Here is a 16,310-nt window from a genome sequence, read left to right as displayed (position 1 = left end):
TGACCTGAACCCACAATGATGGACTACATATCATCCGGAGACTGTAACTGTATGTCGTGTACTTACCGCTAAAACTGTACTTTATTTTCTGCTCCCAGGAACTGTTCTGAAAATGCAGTGTCCCCTTTTAAAATAAATATTCTCTGTTTTCTTGAAAACTGTTTACTTGATGTAGGAGGTTGGCTCTGTATATACTATCTCAAAGTGAGAGATAGTGTGCACATAGTCCAAGGGTTCCCCTTAAAGGTTGATAGTGGTAAAATTAGATAATACTAATGCTCTATTTTGTGGTTGTGTGGTCGAGCAGTAGGCTTATCAGAGGGTAGTGTTAAGCATTTGTTGTACACACACAGGCAATAAATGAGAACACACACTCAAAGACTTGACTCCAGGCCAATAGGTTTTATATAGAAAAATATTATTAGGTCTGGGGGGCAGTAGCCAATGGCTACTGTCCTTGAGGGTGGCTTCACCCTTTTTGTGCCTCCTCCCTGTGGGTAGGGGGCACATCCCTAATCCTATTGGGGGAATCCTCCAAAACAAGATGGAGGATTTCCTAAGGCAGGGAGGACGCACAAGGAGGGTGTAGCCACCTCAAGGACAGTAGCCATTGGCTACTGCCCCCCAGCCCTAAACACCACCCTAAATTTAGTATTTAGAAACCAACTTTAAAGGGACCCCAGCCTCACTCCGGAAGCGCGAGTCCCCAACACTCTGCACCAGACACCCGTCTCGTGCCTAGAGAAACCAACACTGCAGCAAAGGGCCCGCAGGCGACTCCCACGATGTGGACACCCTGAGACGACCTCCCTGCACCCCCACGGCGACACCTGCAGAGAGAATCCAGAGGCTCCTCCTGACCGCGACTGCCCGTTAACAAAGAACCCGACGCCTTGAAGAAGCACTGTACCCGCAGCCCCCAGGCCCAAGAGAAACCAACTACTGGAGCAGGAGTGACCAGCAGGCTCTGCCTGCATCGCCAGAGTGACCCTTGGGTCCCTCCATTGTTTTCAATAGAAAACTCGATGCCTACCTTGCACACTGCACCTGGCCACCCCTGTGCCACTGGGGGTGCATTGTGTGTGCCTTTTTGGGACCCCCTTCCCCTCCCTCCCCCCCCACCAGTGCCCTACAAACCCCCCCCCCCCCTAGTCTGCTCCCCAAGGACGCAGGTAGTTACCTGCTAGAAGACTGGAACCAGAGGACCCCTAGTCACCGTAGGTGGCGATGTTATTTGGGCCCTCCTTTGACCTCTGCACCTGACCGGCCCAGTGTTGCTGGGTGTTTGGGGCTGCCTTGAACCCCCAATGGTGAGCTGCCTATGTTCAGGAGACTGAACTTGTAAGTGCTTTACTTACCTGCTAAACTAACTTGTACTTATCACCCCCAGGAACTGCTGATTTTTGCAGTGTTCACTTTTAAAATAGCTTATTGCCATTTTTGCCAAAACTGTGTACCTTACTGTTTTATTTCAATGTTCCATACTTACCCGTGTGAAGTACCTTACAATTTATGTACTTACCTAAAATCTGAATCTGGTGGTTCTAAAATAAATTGAGAAACAAATATTTTTCTATATTAAAACCTACTGGCCTGGAGTTAAGTCTTTGAGTGTGTGTTCCCATGTATTGCCTCTGTGTGTACAGGAAATGCTTAACACTACCCTTTGATAAGCCTAACTGCTCGACCACACTACCACAAATAGTGCATTAGTTGTATATATTATTGCCACTATCAACCTCTAAGGAGAACCCCTGAGGGTATACAGAGCCAGCTTCCTACATGTGCATACTATTTTGGCTAATTGGTTAAAAAGCAGTATATATGCGATTTTGAACACCCTTTCCTTTGTTGACTGAAAAATCCTTAAACATTATGCTCCAGGTTTTCTCAAATGGGCAGACGCGTTGAATCTTTTATGGATATCAGAGGTAACCTCATGGTGTGGAATGAAAATGTCACTTACCCAGTGTACATCTGTTCGTGGCATCAGTCGCTGGAGATTCACATGTTCTGCATAGCTCGCCATCTGGTGTTGGGTCGGAGTGTTACAAGTTGTTTTTCTTCGAAGAAGTCTTTCGAGTCACGGGACCGAGTGACTCCTCCTTCTGTCTCCATTGCGCATGGGCGTCGACTCCATCTTCGATTGTTTTCCCCGCAGAGGGTGAGGTAGGAGTTGTGTTGTAGTAATAGTGCCCATGCAATGGAGTGACTAAGTATGTACCTATTTAAGGTTAAAATAATATATATACAAATGTACAAAGTTGAAGCTAACTTCCGAACTGCTACAGGCTCCCGGGGAGGTGGGTGGGCACATGTGAATCTCCAGCGACTGATGCCACGAACAGATGTACACTGGGTAAGTGACATTTTCAGTTCGATGGCATCTGTCGCTGTAGATACACATGTTCTGCATAGACTAGTAAGCAGTTATCTCCCCAAAAGCGGTGGCTCAGCCTGTAGGAATGGAAGTGGTTTGAAATAATGTTCTTAACACGGCTTGACCTACTGTGGCTTGCTGTGCGGATAGCACGTCTACACAGTAGTGCTTGGTGAACGTGTGTGGCGTAGACCATGTGGCTGCCTTACATATTTCTTGCATTGGGATGTTTCCTAGAAAGGCCATGGTAGCACCTTTTTTTCTGGTTGAGTGTGCCCTTGGTGTAATGGGCAGTTGTCGTTTTGCTTTAAGGTAGCAGATTTGGATGTCAATGTAGTACATTAATGCTCTTTTGACATCTAATGTATGTAGTGCCCTCTCAGCTACGGAATCTGGCTGTGGGAAGAACACTGGTAGTTCCACTGTTTGATTTAGGTGGAACGGTGAAATAACCTTTGGTAAAAATTTAGGATTAGTCCTTAGGACGACTATTTTTGTGTAGTTGTATAAAAGGTTCTTGTATTGTAAACGCCTGAATTTCGCTTACTCTTCTTAGAGATGTAATGGCGATGAGAAATGCAACCTTCCAGGTTAGGAACTGTATTTCGCAAGAGTGCATGGGTTCAAAAGGTGGACCCATGAGTCTTGTTAAGACAACATTTAAGTTCCATGAAGGAACAGGTGGTGTTCTTGGTGGTATAATTCTTTTAAGGCCTTCCATGAATGCTTTAATGACTGGTATCCTATATAGGGAAGTTGAATAGGTAGTCTGCAGGTATGCAGATATTGCCGCAAGGTGTATTTTAATGGAAGAGAAGGCTAGGTTAGATTTTTGTAAGTGAAGCAAGTAACCCACTACATCCTTTGGAGTTGCGTGTAAAGGTTGGATCTGATTATGATGGCCGTAGCAGACAAACCTCTTCCATTTACTTGCATAGCAGTGCCTAGTGGACGGCCTTCTGGCTTGCTTTATGACTTCCATACATTCTTGGGTAAGTTGTAAGTGTCCGAATTCTAGGATTTCAGGAGCCAGATTGCTAGATTCAGCGATGCTGGATCTGGATGTCTGATCTGTTGGTTGTGTTGTGTTAACAGATCCGGCCTGTTGGGCAATTTGATGTGGGGTACTACTGATAGGTCTAGCAGTGTTGTGTACCAGGGTTGCCTTGCCAAAGTTGGTGCTATTAAAATGAGTTTGAGTTTGTTTTGACTCAATTTGTTTACCAGATAAGGAAGGAGAGGGAGAGGAGGAAAAGCGTAGGCAAATATCCCTGACCAGTTCATCCATAGGGCATTGCCTTGGGACTGCCTGTGTGGGTATCTGGATGCGAAGTTTTGGCATTTTGCGTTCTCTCTTGTTGCAAACAAGTCTATTTGAGGTGTTCCCCAGAGTCTGAAGTAAGTGTTTAGAACTTGGGGGTGAATTTCCCATTCGTGGACTTGTTGGTGATCTCGAGAGAGATTGTCTGCAAGTTGATTCTGGATCCCTGGAATAAACTGCGCTATTAGGCGAATGTGGTTGTGAATTGCCCATCGCCATATCTTCTGTGCTAGAAGGCTCAACTGCGTTGAGTGTCCCCCCCCCCTGTTAGTTTAGATAATACATTGTTGTCATGTCTGTTTTGACAAGATTGTATTTGTGAGTTATAATTGGTTGGAAAGCCCTTAATGTTTGAAAAACTGCTAGCATTTCTAGGTGATTTATATGCAGTTTTGTTTGATGTACGTTCCATTGTCCTTGTATGCTGTGTTGATCGAGGTGTGCTCCCCACCCTGTCATGGAAGCATCTGTTATTACGTATTGTGGCACTGGGTCTTGGAATGGCCGCCCTTTGTTTAAATTTATACTGTTCCACCATAGAAGCGAGAGGTAAGTTTGGCGGTCTATCAACACCAGATCTAGAAGGTGACCCTGTGCTTGTGACCATTGTGATGCTAGGCACTGTTGTAAGGGCCTCATGTGAAGTCTTGCGTTCGGGACAATGGCTATGCATGAAGACATCATGCCTAGGAGTTGTAATATCATCTTTGCTTGTATTGTTTGTGTTGGATACATGCGTTGTATGATCTTGTTGAAATTTTGAATTCTTTGTGGACTTGGAGTGGCTACTCCTTTTGTTGTGTCTATTATGGCTCCCAGGTATTGTTGTACTTTGCACGGCAAAATGTTGGATTTTGCAAAGTTGACGGTGAAACCTAGTTTGTAGAGGGTTTGTATGATTTGATTTGTGTGTTGTAAGCACTTTGTTAGTGAATCGGTTTTGATTAGCCAGTCGTCTAGATACGGGAATACATGTATTTGCTGCCTTCTGATGTGTGCAGCCACTACTGCTAGACATTTTGTAAAGACTCTTGGTGCGGTTGTTAAACCAAAAGGCAATACTTTGAATTGGTAATGTATTCCTTTGAATACGAACCGTAGGTATTTTCTGTGAGATTGATGTATTGGTATATGGAAATACGCGTCTTTGAGGTCTAAGGTTGTCATGTAGTCCTGTAGTTTTAGCAATGGTAACACCTCTTGTAGCGTGACCATGTGAAAGTGGTCTGATTTGATGTAGGTGTTTAGTATTCTGAGGTCTAGGATTGGTCTCAGTGTTTTGTCCTTTTTTGGTATTAAGAAGTACAGTGAATAGACTCCTGTGTTTGTTTGTGTGTTTGGTACTAATTCGATTGCATTCTTTTGCAATAGTGCTTGAACTTCTATTTCCAGAAGTTCGGAATGTTGTTTTGACAAATTCTGTGCTTTTGGTGGTATGTTTGGAGGGAATTGTAGGAATTCTATGCAATAACCATGTTGGATAATTGCTAAGACCCAAGTGTCTGTAGTTATTTCCTCCCATGCTTTGTAATAATGACCTATTCTTCCCCCCACTGGTGTTGTGTGGAGGGGGTGAGTGACATCTGAGTCACTGCTTGGTTGTAGGGGTTTTGGGGCTTTGAAATTTTCCTCTATTCCTAGGGAATTGCCCTCCTCTGTATTGGCCCCGAAAGCCTCCCCTGTTCTGTCGCTGGTAGCTGGACGGTGTTGCCTGCGAGGTGCTGGCTTGTGTGGCCTGACCCCGAAACCCCCCTCTAAAGGGTGTCTTGCGGAAGGTGCTGTAGGTTCCTCTGCTCTGCGGGGAGTAGAGTGCGCCCATGGCTTTAGCAGTGTCAGTGTCTTTAAGTTTTTCGATTGCCGTGTCCACTTCTGGTCCGAACAGTTGTTTTTCGTTGAATGGCATATTGAGCACTGCCTGCTGTATCTCTGGTTTGAACCCAGACGTTCTTAGCCATGGGTGCCTTCTAATGGTCACAGATGTATTAATTGTTCTTGCAGCTGTGTCTGCTGCGTCCATAGAAGATCGTATCTGGTTATTTGATATGTTCTGTCCTTCCTCAACCACCTGCTTTGCCCTTTTTTGTAGTTCCTTGGGTAGATGCTCGATGAGGTGTTGCATCTCATCCCAATGGGCTCTGTCATAGCGCGCAAGTAGTGCTTGAGAGTTAGCGATGCGCCACTGGTTTGCAGCTTGTACTGCGACTCTTTTCCCAGCTGCATCGAACTTGCGGCTCTCTTTATCTGGGGGTGGTGCATCCCCAGATGTGTGGGAGTTGGCTCTTTTCCGAGCAGTTCCTACTACGACGGAATCTGGTGGCAGCTGTGTGGTGATGAAAACAGGGTCTGTAGGAGGTGCCTTATATTTCTTTTCCACCCTTGGCGTTATTGCCCTACTTTTGACCGGCTCCTTGAAGATTTCCTTTGCGTGCCGAAGCATACCTGGCAGCATAGGCAGGCTTTGGTAGGAGCTGTGGGTGGAGGAGAGGGTGTTGAATAAAAAGTCATCCTCGACTTGTTCTGAGTGGAGGTTTACGTTGTGGAATTGTGCTGCTCTAGCCACCACTTGAGAATATGCTGTGCTGTCTTCTGGTGGTGAGGGCTTTGTTGGATATGCCTCCGGACTGTTGTCCGACACTGGGGCGTCATATAAGTCCCAAGCGTCTTGATCCTGGTCACCTTGGCTCATGGTGGTGTGAACCGGGGAATGTGACGGAGTTTGCGTCGGTGAGACGTTAATTACAGGTGGAGGAGAAGGTGGCGGAGTCACCTTTTTCACCATTTTTGTTTGTGGCGCCTGGTCTGTTTGAAACTCCAGTCTCCTTTTTCTCCTAATAGGGGGAAGGGTGCTTATTTTTCCTGTTCCCTGCTGTATGAAAATACGTTTTTGCGTATGGTCCACTTCGGTGGATTGCAGCTCTTCCTCAAACCTATGCTTTTGCATCTGAGAGGACAGTGATTGCTCCTCTGTATAAGAGCCTGGACCTGGGTCGGTTACGGGTTGTTTCGGCACCGAAACCCTGCCTGTATCTTTTTTCGGCTCCGAGGTGGCTTTTTTCTTTTTTGGAGTCGAAACCTCTCGGCGTTGATCTTCGTCGGTGCCGCTGTCTCGGCGTCGAGCCGTTTCTACACCGCTATCTCGGTGTCGTTGCTTTTCTCCAGCACTTTCTTGATCCCGAGAAGGCTGCGTGCCGGTGTCTCGACCGGAGTCGGACGATCTCGCCACTGTTTGGGCCTTTTTCGGTGCCGATGGTCGGTCACCGAATTTATGGGTGGAGCCATGGCCTGGTGGCAGTGGCGTCCCCTGGGCCTTGTCACTTTTCTTATGTGTTGTTTTCGACGTCTTACTCACGGTTCTTTGATCGTCGAATTCCTCTGAGTCCGATTCGTGGATCGAAAAGGTTTCTTCTTCCTCTTGTTCCTCGAACTCTCGGTGCGCTGTCGGCGTGGACGCCATCTGAAGTCTCCTGGCTCGACGGTCACGGAGTGTCTTTCGGGACCGGAACGCGCGACAGGCCTCGCAAGTCTCCTCACTGTGCTCAGGTGACAGGCACAGGTTACAGACCAAATGTTGGTCTGTATACGGGTATTTGTTGTGGCATTTGGGACAAAAACGGAACGGGGTCCGTTCCATCGGCGTTGTTCGACACGCGGTCGGGCCGACCAGGCCCCGACGGGGGATCGAAAACTACCCCGAAGGGCACCGGAGCGCGTCGATCTTCGATGCGGTGTTGAATCTAACTACGCCGATCCCGAACGCAACAATACCGACGAAAATCTTCCGATATTTACTAACTTTCCGTTCCGAAACTCGGAGCGACAGGAACACGTCCGAACCCGATGGCGGAAAGAAAACAATCGAAGATGGAGTCGACGCCCATGCGCAATGGAGACAGAAGGAGGAGTCACTCGGTCCCGTGACTCGAAAGACTTCTTCGAAGAAAAACAACTTGTAGCACTCCGACCCAACACCAGATGGCGAGCTATGCAGAACATGTGTATCTACAGCGACAGATGCCATCGAACATAGGCTTTTCATATTGAAGATTGAGGAACTGGCTCCATGCACCAATATACTGGATAATTAAATGTGGCCTCTCCTCGGCACAACATACAGATATATAACAAATTGCAAGGTTGATGGGCACTGTAAATTAAGGCAAACTCAAAGATCCAGAGCAGATCGGCCCTAATTGTAAATGTATGTTATTGTTCAAATCCCAACATAGCCTGCAAAAAATAACCTAGAAGGATAAAGTAATTATATGGCTATTGGCTTCAAGCAAAGCAAAAAGCACTCCCTAGCAAAAACTGGACATCAGCTTAGGCTCTGTCCCATGTTAAAAAAAAAAAAAAAAATCATAATATAATTGGAGCTACAAATAGCACTGGCCTTACTTTGTTTACGGTAATGCACAGATTGCAAAACATTTAGCAGTTCATATTTGTTCTATACCACACCTGAAATAGATCTTTTGTAATCAAAGAGAGGCGCTGCGTGTGATCAGTGATGCCTTTTAAATTAGAGTTTTCATAAAGAACCGTATGGTAAATGTCCAAGAAGCACTGGAGAGAATACTGGTACAAAAAGTGTATCTAAGGAAAAAATACAAGAATATACACAAAAATGGTTAATGCAATATTTTATATTCACTTGCATGTCAGAGTAGACTTATGCTTATCAGATTATCTAACAGGATGACCACAACAATTTGTAAATAAAAGGAACTTAAGACATTGAGCAGAAACAGTCAAATAGGCGAACTGATCTGTCATTTGAGTCTCCACTGGCTATAGCCCTTTAGCTGCACAGTTCTTCTTTGGTAACAATAGGATTCCAGTTGTAACATTTACTGCACAGTACAGTATACCTGCTTCAGTGATTCCATTGTGAAATATATACTGCTGCACGCGGTGGACAGTGGTAGATACTGTTGAGATACATTTTCCACCTCCTGCATAATAATATCTGTTTCCTCCACTTTTCTAGTGACCTCAGCTGCCTCCTTTTTGAGGTTTTCCAGAGTAGTGATAATTGTGTCATCATCCAAGATGCGTCCCTTCACTTCATTCAGAGCTTGGAGCAAAGACTTCTCCAGCTGGCGCAAACGCAGTTGGAATTCCCCTGGGATCAAACACAGACAGAAAGAAACAGTACTTTGAATGTCCATCCTTTACACATTAAGTGGATTTTAATCAGATCAGCACCATCTAATTGAGTTGTAAATGCTGCAAAAACACTTCACCTTTTGAAAGCTCCAACATGTTATAAAGCCTGCTGGATGTCCCTGACCCTACAACCTGAGCTCCTATGCACCGGGTACATGCCAGCAAAATCTCCACCAGCGCACAATTTCATCACTCTGTAAAACAGGGTCTGAAGATGGCAACTATGCAAAGTAACTTCCGGGGCGGGAGTCTTGAAGTCATAGACAGTTGAATAGATTGTCAATGCTGTCCCCAAATTGTCAATGCTGTCCAGGTTAAGAAGGCAAAAAAAAGACTACAAAGACAATTCTGTACTCAATCACTAGATAGAAGAATAATACACAGCATATTAACAGAGAAAATATTTACACTGCAAAATATGTTTTATGTAGAGAAAGCGATATCCTTGATACAAGCTGTTTGGGACGCTCATCCACCCCATTTCCACTGCTTCTCCATCCTTTTAAAGGACTAAAGACATGTGGAGAGACCTGCAGATTTTCGAGAGGAATAAATGGAATCAGCAGTTGGAAATTTTTGCTAATCAGGAATTACAACTATAAATTCTAATATCTGTGGCTGAAAATTACTCCAGTAAAGGCAACACATTTTATGAATAAGATCCACAGACACTAATAAATATTATTAACAGGTGCAAATATTTCAACTCCAAATGACAAACTGCTCTAACAGGCAAGTGAATCAAAACTTGCCACACTGGATGAAAAAACATTTTGTGGTGGAGTGACAAGCCACCACAAAGAGTTGCCATTACAAACTGAATTCACATGTACTGTTTCCACCCGCAAAGAATGTGATTCTTTGGCAGCACTTTGATTACATTAATGTAGCACATTTATTCAAACTAAGTCAAACATCTTACAACACCAATACAGTACCTTGGAGCTTAAGTAAGTCAGAACGTTTTTCATCCACATCGGGTCTTTCAGCCTTCAGGACTTCATTGAGGCACTGGCTCTGCAAGCTGCTTCGAGTAACTGTGAAGTTAACAAATGTGACACGAGAGCAGATATCTGGAGGGAATTCGACCTATAAAAACAAAAGATTTTATGAACTGGCAAATATGGTATGTTTAAAGATACATTTATGAACACAATGAACCATTTCTCTTACCGTTGGGTCTCTGGTGGACAGAAAGATGACAAATGATGGTGACAAGTCAATATCTTGGTCGCCAAGAGTTATCAGCACCCGACCTCCTGTTCTTCTAACTTCACGATTTAAAACAGGATTCAAAATTGGGTCATAGCTCTCCACATCCTAAGAGAAAGTAGAATACTGCTAAGCACAGCAAAACTTGTTGACCTCTTTCAGATTACCCTGGCTCCAGCAGGACATCACAACCTTAGACAGTACAGCCTCGTTAGTCAATTTGAAACACTGGCTGGACAGTGTGGCACTCCCTACAAAAGAGGATGTTACTGTGGTGCTTTCCTACCCGTGGTTCTTGGTACCTCTGTTCTTCTCCCTTTAACATTACTGCTCATCCTGCCTTTGTTGGTAATCAGAGAAAAGACAGATGCTGTTCCAAGGAGGCCACATTCCAGTATTACTACATTTTACATCTGTCCCCAAAAAATGTCTATTTACCTCAAAAGTATCTGACATAACAGGGTGGCAACATGAAGATTCACCCGAAGCCATAGAATGAGGGATCAATGGTGAGACTATAAAAGTGCTAGAGTGATCAAGCAGCAAGGCATGTGAATATTAAATGATACTGAATAACAAAGTTTTTTTTTTTTTTTTTTTTAATTACGAAAGGTCTTACAAAAAAACAATGCACCACTTTGGTAAGGACAGATATTCTGCTAGATTTACTGAACAGGAGAGCACAAATGGCATGATTGGTTCATTGTTCTAGGACTTATTACTCTAGGTATCTCAGCAAAAAATAAATTACCTGCACGAGAAGTGGATTGCCAAATCGTAGTGCACTTTCTAGGTTCTTCCTGAAAGCATCATCCAAAAAGCTAGTACGAGTGATCTTACGGTCCTTGTATTCATTCATAATAAATTCTGTGGCTTGCCCAGATGGATCAATGATCAAAGGATACCTAGAAGGAGTTAAACTGGAGTGAAACTGAAGAAAGTGTGCAAATTACAACATTCTATACATGAAAAATGTATTAAAACAGACAGAACCACTTAAGTTGTAAAAACATTTTTTAGAGAACGATTCAGTTACATTAATATAGATGTAGCTGCCAATGGAAAAAGGGAGATTTCATAAGAGCAAGCATTTATGGAACCAATTCCAAACATTCCAAGATTTAGCTAGATACCTGTTGAAACGTTTCAGCATAATAGCATTCTCTGTGCAAAGATCATCTGCAGGTAGAGAACTTGCTTGCCAGCGCAGCCGCTCATCAGCATTGGAGAGATATTCTGTTCTAGCAATATCCGTGCGGAACTAGAAAATAAACAATCCCATTTTGTAGATACACGCAGCTATGTATATTATTGCTTTGTTACAGAATTAAGTGCAATGCAAGATGTTCTGCAAACTGTTACATAAGCTCAAATTAAATGTGGCAACTGAAGAAACAAAAATGTCCTCTGAGAACTCAAACAGAAAGGAAAAGGAAACAAAGTGGTTACCTATTTACCTGCCTCATGAGTTGGTAATTTCCCCATTGTGACACTGATTTTCGTTGATGGCAGGGTTTTGGAGCAGATGCAGGATTGGATTAAGAGAAAACTACCTGAAATGAAACTCTTCTAAAATGAGAGCTATTTCTCACATGGAGTGAAGTTAACTTCTGTGACATGGCTCGTGCCCTCAAGTCAGTGTTGGTCTTTCTCCACTTACTACAGAAGCAGTACAGCAAAACAGAGCAACAGTGGACAATGAGTAGCTATCAGCCCCTCACATTGCTGCCAGTACTAATTTTTTCATTTAAGATTCTTGCCCCATACACTACCACTTTCAAGATAGTTTCAAAAGGATCATCCTAGCAAATGCAGTGCTTATTCTTGCTTAGAAGGCTGGAACCTAGTTTACCTGTCAAGTAAATGCCTCATTTGTAACATAAGCCAATTGCTGCAGCAAGAGTAATTTCTAGCTTGCCTCTCTTCAAATTTAATTTATGCATTAACCTCTGGTCTCAATGCAAATGGTCTTTGAAGCTGCATACTATATGCACCAGATTTATTTTAATCCAAGTCCTAACACTTTTGCGTAGGTGATCCAAAATGAATCTTATTTTAAATGTCAAACTACTTTTCCCTCTGTCCAAACATATTCTTTCTAGAGAGTGTAAGAGCTGCTAGGGTACAATGGGCAGTGGTGTGGAATGGTCTACCCCTCCAGGTAAAGGAAGAATCCAACTCTCTGAAGTTGTATCAGTGTCTTAAGACCAGTCCCCACTGCTCTGGTATGATGCCTAAATACGACCATCAGAGGGTTGTACGTTTTTTGACAGTATCAAGACGGGTGAATGCTGATCTCTAAAAAGTCACATAAATAGACAAGATAGAATGACTATTCCAGAAATGTCCGGGAATGTAGAAAAATTGCAATTCAGATTCTTATGATTTGGAAATCAACCCACTTGCACAAAACAACACATGGTGAAGATCTCCTGAATGGCCTCAAAATTTAGCTCACACTTGTGGTTTACTAAAGATAATCTACTCAAGCTCCCCACTCATGAAAATGCATTGCACAAGTTGACACGCCTTTTCTCCATGGGTTACAACCAGATTCGATGTTTCAAATAAGAACAGTTTCAGCCTGTCCCTTCCATTTGCATCACCCAGTAGATGATCAGTATGCTCTTGTGAGGATCTACGCCTACTGGTTGTATATCGAGGGAACAAACGGTATCAAAGCTAATGTGACAACTCAAACTTGCAAGAAAGTGATGTGCAGATGTGGCATTCTTACTGGCTCCACAATCTGTACGCAACAAGGTTGCTGAACAGGACAGGCTTTACTGGAACTGTGCTACAAATATGGGAAGGCACATCTCAAATCACAGACTGGCATTCGAAAAAAGAACATCAAACTATGCTTCCATAAACATTAAAAACACTCTTCCATACCACAAAATGCATATAATCCTTAAGGAGTTAGTAGAAGCATTTTAACATAAAATGTTAATGTGTACCTGGATGTTGGCTTGCTGCAAGTGATGAGACCATGTAGTGAACAAATTCTGTCGCATTTGCTGATCAAAGTAACCAGCGTAAGCAATGAAAGAGGCAGAGAGCAAACAGTCGCCTGCAATGGTTGACATTTGGTTTTTGAAAGTTTCACTTGTCTTCTCCCATCTCTCTCTTTCAGCAGATAAGCTCTTGAGAAGGGCTGTACTGCGGTTCACCTAGGAAAGAAAAACACGTACATTTGTTAAGACAAGCAAAAAAGTTAAACATTTCACATGGCAATCTGCAACTTCGTTAAACAAAAAGTAAAATCTGCTCATCAACAAAAGCTCTGCAAAGCAGGAAAGAAAAAGGTTATTTAGCAGTTACTACTGTTCTACAATGCAAGTATCTTTCATAGACTTACATGCTGGAATCATCCCCGTTGTTGGGTTGTGAGCCCCACAATAGTGCTACAATAGCAGTGTAATTTAAAACACAGTCTAAAAAGCTTTAAAGCAATGCTATTTTATTAACACCCTCACCTCTCTGGGAAATATCACAACTTCCACCAATCAGATTAAAACTTGCCCGACAACACTCCCTCCCAAAGGCCACAATACCTAAGATTTCGCAGAGCTAAGGAGAAAGGGTTGCACCTGGCAGATGAGTTTTTAACGAAAAGGAGGGCAAGCTGCATGTCAATGCTAGAGAGCTGTACATAGAGGCAATTAACTATTTTTCTTCTTCAGAATTTGGCTTTCATAGGTTCACATGCTTAAATTACAATAGCAAGCAGTTTAACAATCATTATGTGCTAGTAAACAGTGGTAAACCGTGATAAGTTAACATACTGAAATGGATGCCCATGAAGATCATGTCCAACTACTGTGTCCCTCTGAGTAGCTGCTTCAAGAAAGTAGTGTTGAGTAAAGGTATATCTCTTTTCTAAATTTTCACCCTGTACATTTCTGTTATAGCGACTCTAGTTTAAAGGGCTGGCCACACTGAAATACTCTGAATGTGCAGTCACAGGACTTCAGAGAGGACATTGTGCTTGGAGTGAGAGACTTGCGTATCAACAGCAACTCAAGGTTGAACTTTTGAGGAGGCCCAAAAGCTATCAACACATGGAACAACACCTTGAACGACTTACAGAACTACTTGCTTCTATTGATACAAAATTTAGAATAGTTTCTGAAATCCAAAGTATGCAGCATTTTTGTTGGATTTTAGAAAAACGTTTGTACTGTTACTGGCTCTTAGGATGAAAATTGTTTGGCATTTTGGGAATGATAGGACGATTTGTACTCAAGATTACTATCCTTAAGGAACTGGAGAAGAGGTTCTTTAATTGTGAATGCCTGTATTTCACTTGCTCCCCACGGATGCTCATGTCAGAGAAGAAGCAATCTTTCAGGGCAGATATTTTTCTTCTCGGGGACAACTGCATACCATTAGTAATTGTTTTGATGATTTTTCTTGTCCTTTGTACGTGCCTGACCTTTCATATATTATATATAAAATCCACATTTAAAGCACTTAACTTTTGATTAAGTGTTTGTAGAAAGTTGGCTCTGTCTATACTATCCCAAAGTGAGAGAGAGTGTGCACAGAGTCCAAGGGTTCCCCTTAGAGGTTGATAGTGGCAAAATCAGATAATACCTATGCTCTATTTTGTGGTACTGTGGTCGAGCAGTAGACTTATCAGAGGATAGTGTTAAGCATTTGTTGTACACACACAGGTAATAAATAAGAACACACACTCAAAGACAAATTCCAGGCCAATAGGTTTTTGTATAGAAAAATATATTTTCTTAATTTATTTTTAGAACCACAAGATTCAAATTTTAGGTAAGTACATAAATTGATAGGTACTTCACACAGGTAAGTACAGAACTTTGATTTAAAACAGCAGTACGCACAGTTTTGGTTAAAATGGCAAATATATATATTTTAAAAGAGGACAGAGCAAAAATCAACAGTTCCTGTGGGAAGTAAGTTTTGGTTAGTTTCTCAAGTGAGTAAAGCACTTACAAGTTCAGTCTCCAGGGCATAGGCAGCCCACACAGGGCCAGTCAGGTGCAGAGGTCAAAAGACGGCCCAAAACACATAGGCGCCTATGGAGAACAGGGGCGCTCCGGGTCCAGTCTGCTAGCAGGTCAACTACCTGCGTCCTCGGGGAGCAGACCAGGGGGGTGTTGTAGAGCACTGGGGGAGGACACAGGCACACAAAATACCCTCAGCAGCACAGGGGGCGGTCAGGTGCAGTGTGCAAAGTAGCAGTCGGGTTTTGTATTGAAAACAATGGAGGGACCCGGGGGCCACTCTGGTGATGCAGGCAGGGCACAGGGGGGGCTTCTCGGGCCAGCCACCAACTGGGCTAGGATGAGGACAGCCTGCTTGTCACTCCTGCACAGGTGGGTGGTTCCTCTCGGTCCTAGGGGCTGAGGGTGCAGTGCTTGGTCCAGGGATCTGGATCCTTTGTTTCAAGGCAGTCGCAGTCAGGGGGAGCCTCTGGATCATCTCTCTGCAGGCATCGCTGCGAGGGTGCAGGGAGGTCGACTCAGGGTGTCCATGTCGTGGGAGTCGCTTGGGGGTCCTCCCTGCAGTGTTGGTGTTACTCTGGACATGAGCCGGGGGTATTGGGTGCAGAGTGTTGGGGACTCACGCTTCCAGACAGGCTGGAGAACCTTTAAAGTTGGTTTCTTCTTTGTTGCTTAGACAGAGCCACTGTCCACAGGAGTTTCTTGATCCTTTGGGTTGCGGGGCAGTCCTCGGAGTCGGAAGAGGCCGCTGGATGCATCGCTGTTGCAGGTTCTTTGAGTCTGGAGACAGGCCAGTAGGGATGTGGCCAAGACAGTTGTTGTCTCCGTCGTCGCTGCGGGGCTTACAAGTCAGCAGTCCTCCTTCTTTAGGTTGTAAGGAAATCGGTTTTCCTGGGTTCAGGGTCGCCCCTAAATAATCAATTTAGGGGTGTGTTTAGGGCTGTCGGGCAGTAGCCAATGGCTACTGTCCCTGGGTGTGCTACAACCTCCTTGTGCCTCCTCCCTGTAGGGAGGGGGGCACATCCCTAATCCTATTGGGCGGAATCCTCCAAAGCAAGATGGAAGATTTTCTGAGGCGGGGTCACCTCAGCTCAGGAGCCCTTAGGGGCTGTCCTGGATGAGGGTGGTGACTCCTTGTTTTACCTCATTATCTCCTCCAGCCTTGCCACCAAAAAAAGGGGCTGTGTCCGGGGGGGGGCTGGCATCTCCACTAGCTGGAGTTCCCTGGGACGCAGTAACACCAGGCTTG

The 16,310-nt window shown here is 44.1% G+C and overlaps 1 protein-coding gene across 2 annotated transcripts in view; it reads right to left on the bottom strand.

Annotated features, from left to right (window-relative positions):
- The window catches only part of DYNC1H1 (dynein cytoplasmic 1 heavy chain 1), a 916,572-nt gene that overhangs the window by 242,037 nt on the left and 658,225 nt on the right, over positions 1–16,310 (bottom strand). For both annotated transcript variants that reach the window (XM_069208347.1, XM_069208346.1), the window contains exons 55-61: positions 13,040–13,252; positions 11,213–11,340; positions 10,831–10,984; positions 10,041–10,187; positions 9,806–9,956; positions 8,570–8,823; positions 8,160–8,294 (exon numbers count right to left, since the gene is read on the bottom strand). In XM_069208347.1, coding sequence (XP_069064448.1) covers positions 8,160–8,294; positions 8,570–8,823; positions 9,806–9,956; positions 10,041–10,187; positions 10,831–10,984; positions 11,213–11,340; positions 13,040–13,252 — 1,182 coding nt within the window. The remainder of the gene's footprint in view (positions 1–8,159; positions 8,295–8,569; positions 8,824–9,805; positions 9,957–10,040; positions 10,188–10,830; positions 10,985–11,212; positions 11,341–13,039; positions 13,253–16,310) is intronic.

The sequence above is a fragment of the Pleurodeles waltl genome, chromosome 9, assembly GCF_031143425.1.
Source record: "Pleurodeles waltl isolate 20211129_DDA chromosome 9, aPleWal1.hap1.20221129, whole genome shotgun sequence".
Lineage (NCBI taxonomy): Eukaryota > Metazoa > Chordata > Amphibia > Caudata > Salamandridae > Pleurodeles > Pleurodeles waltl.
This window is presented reverse-complemented; position numbering and strand designations above follow the sequence as displayed.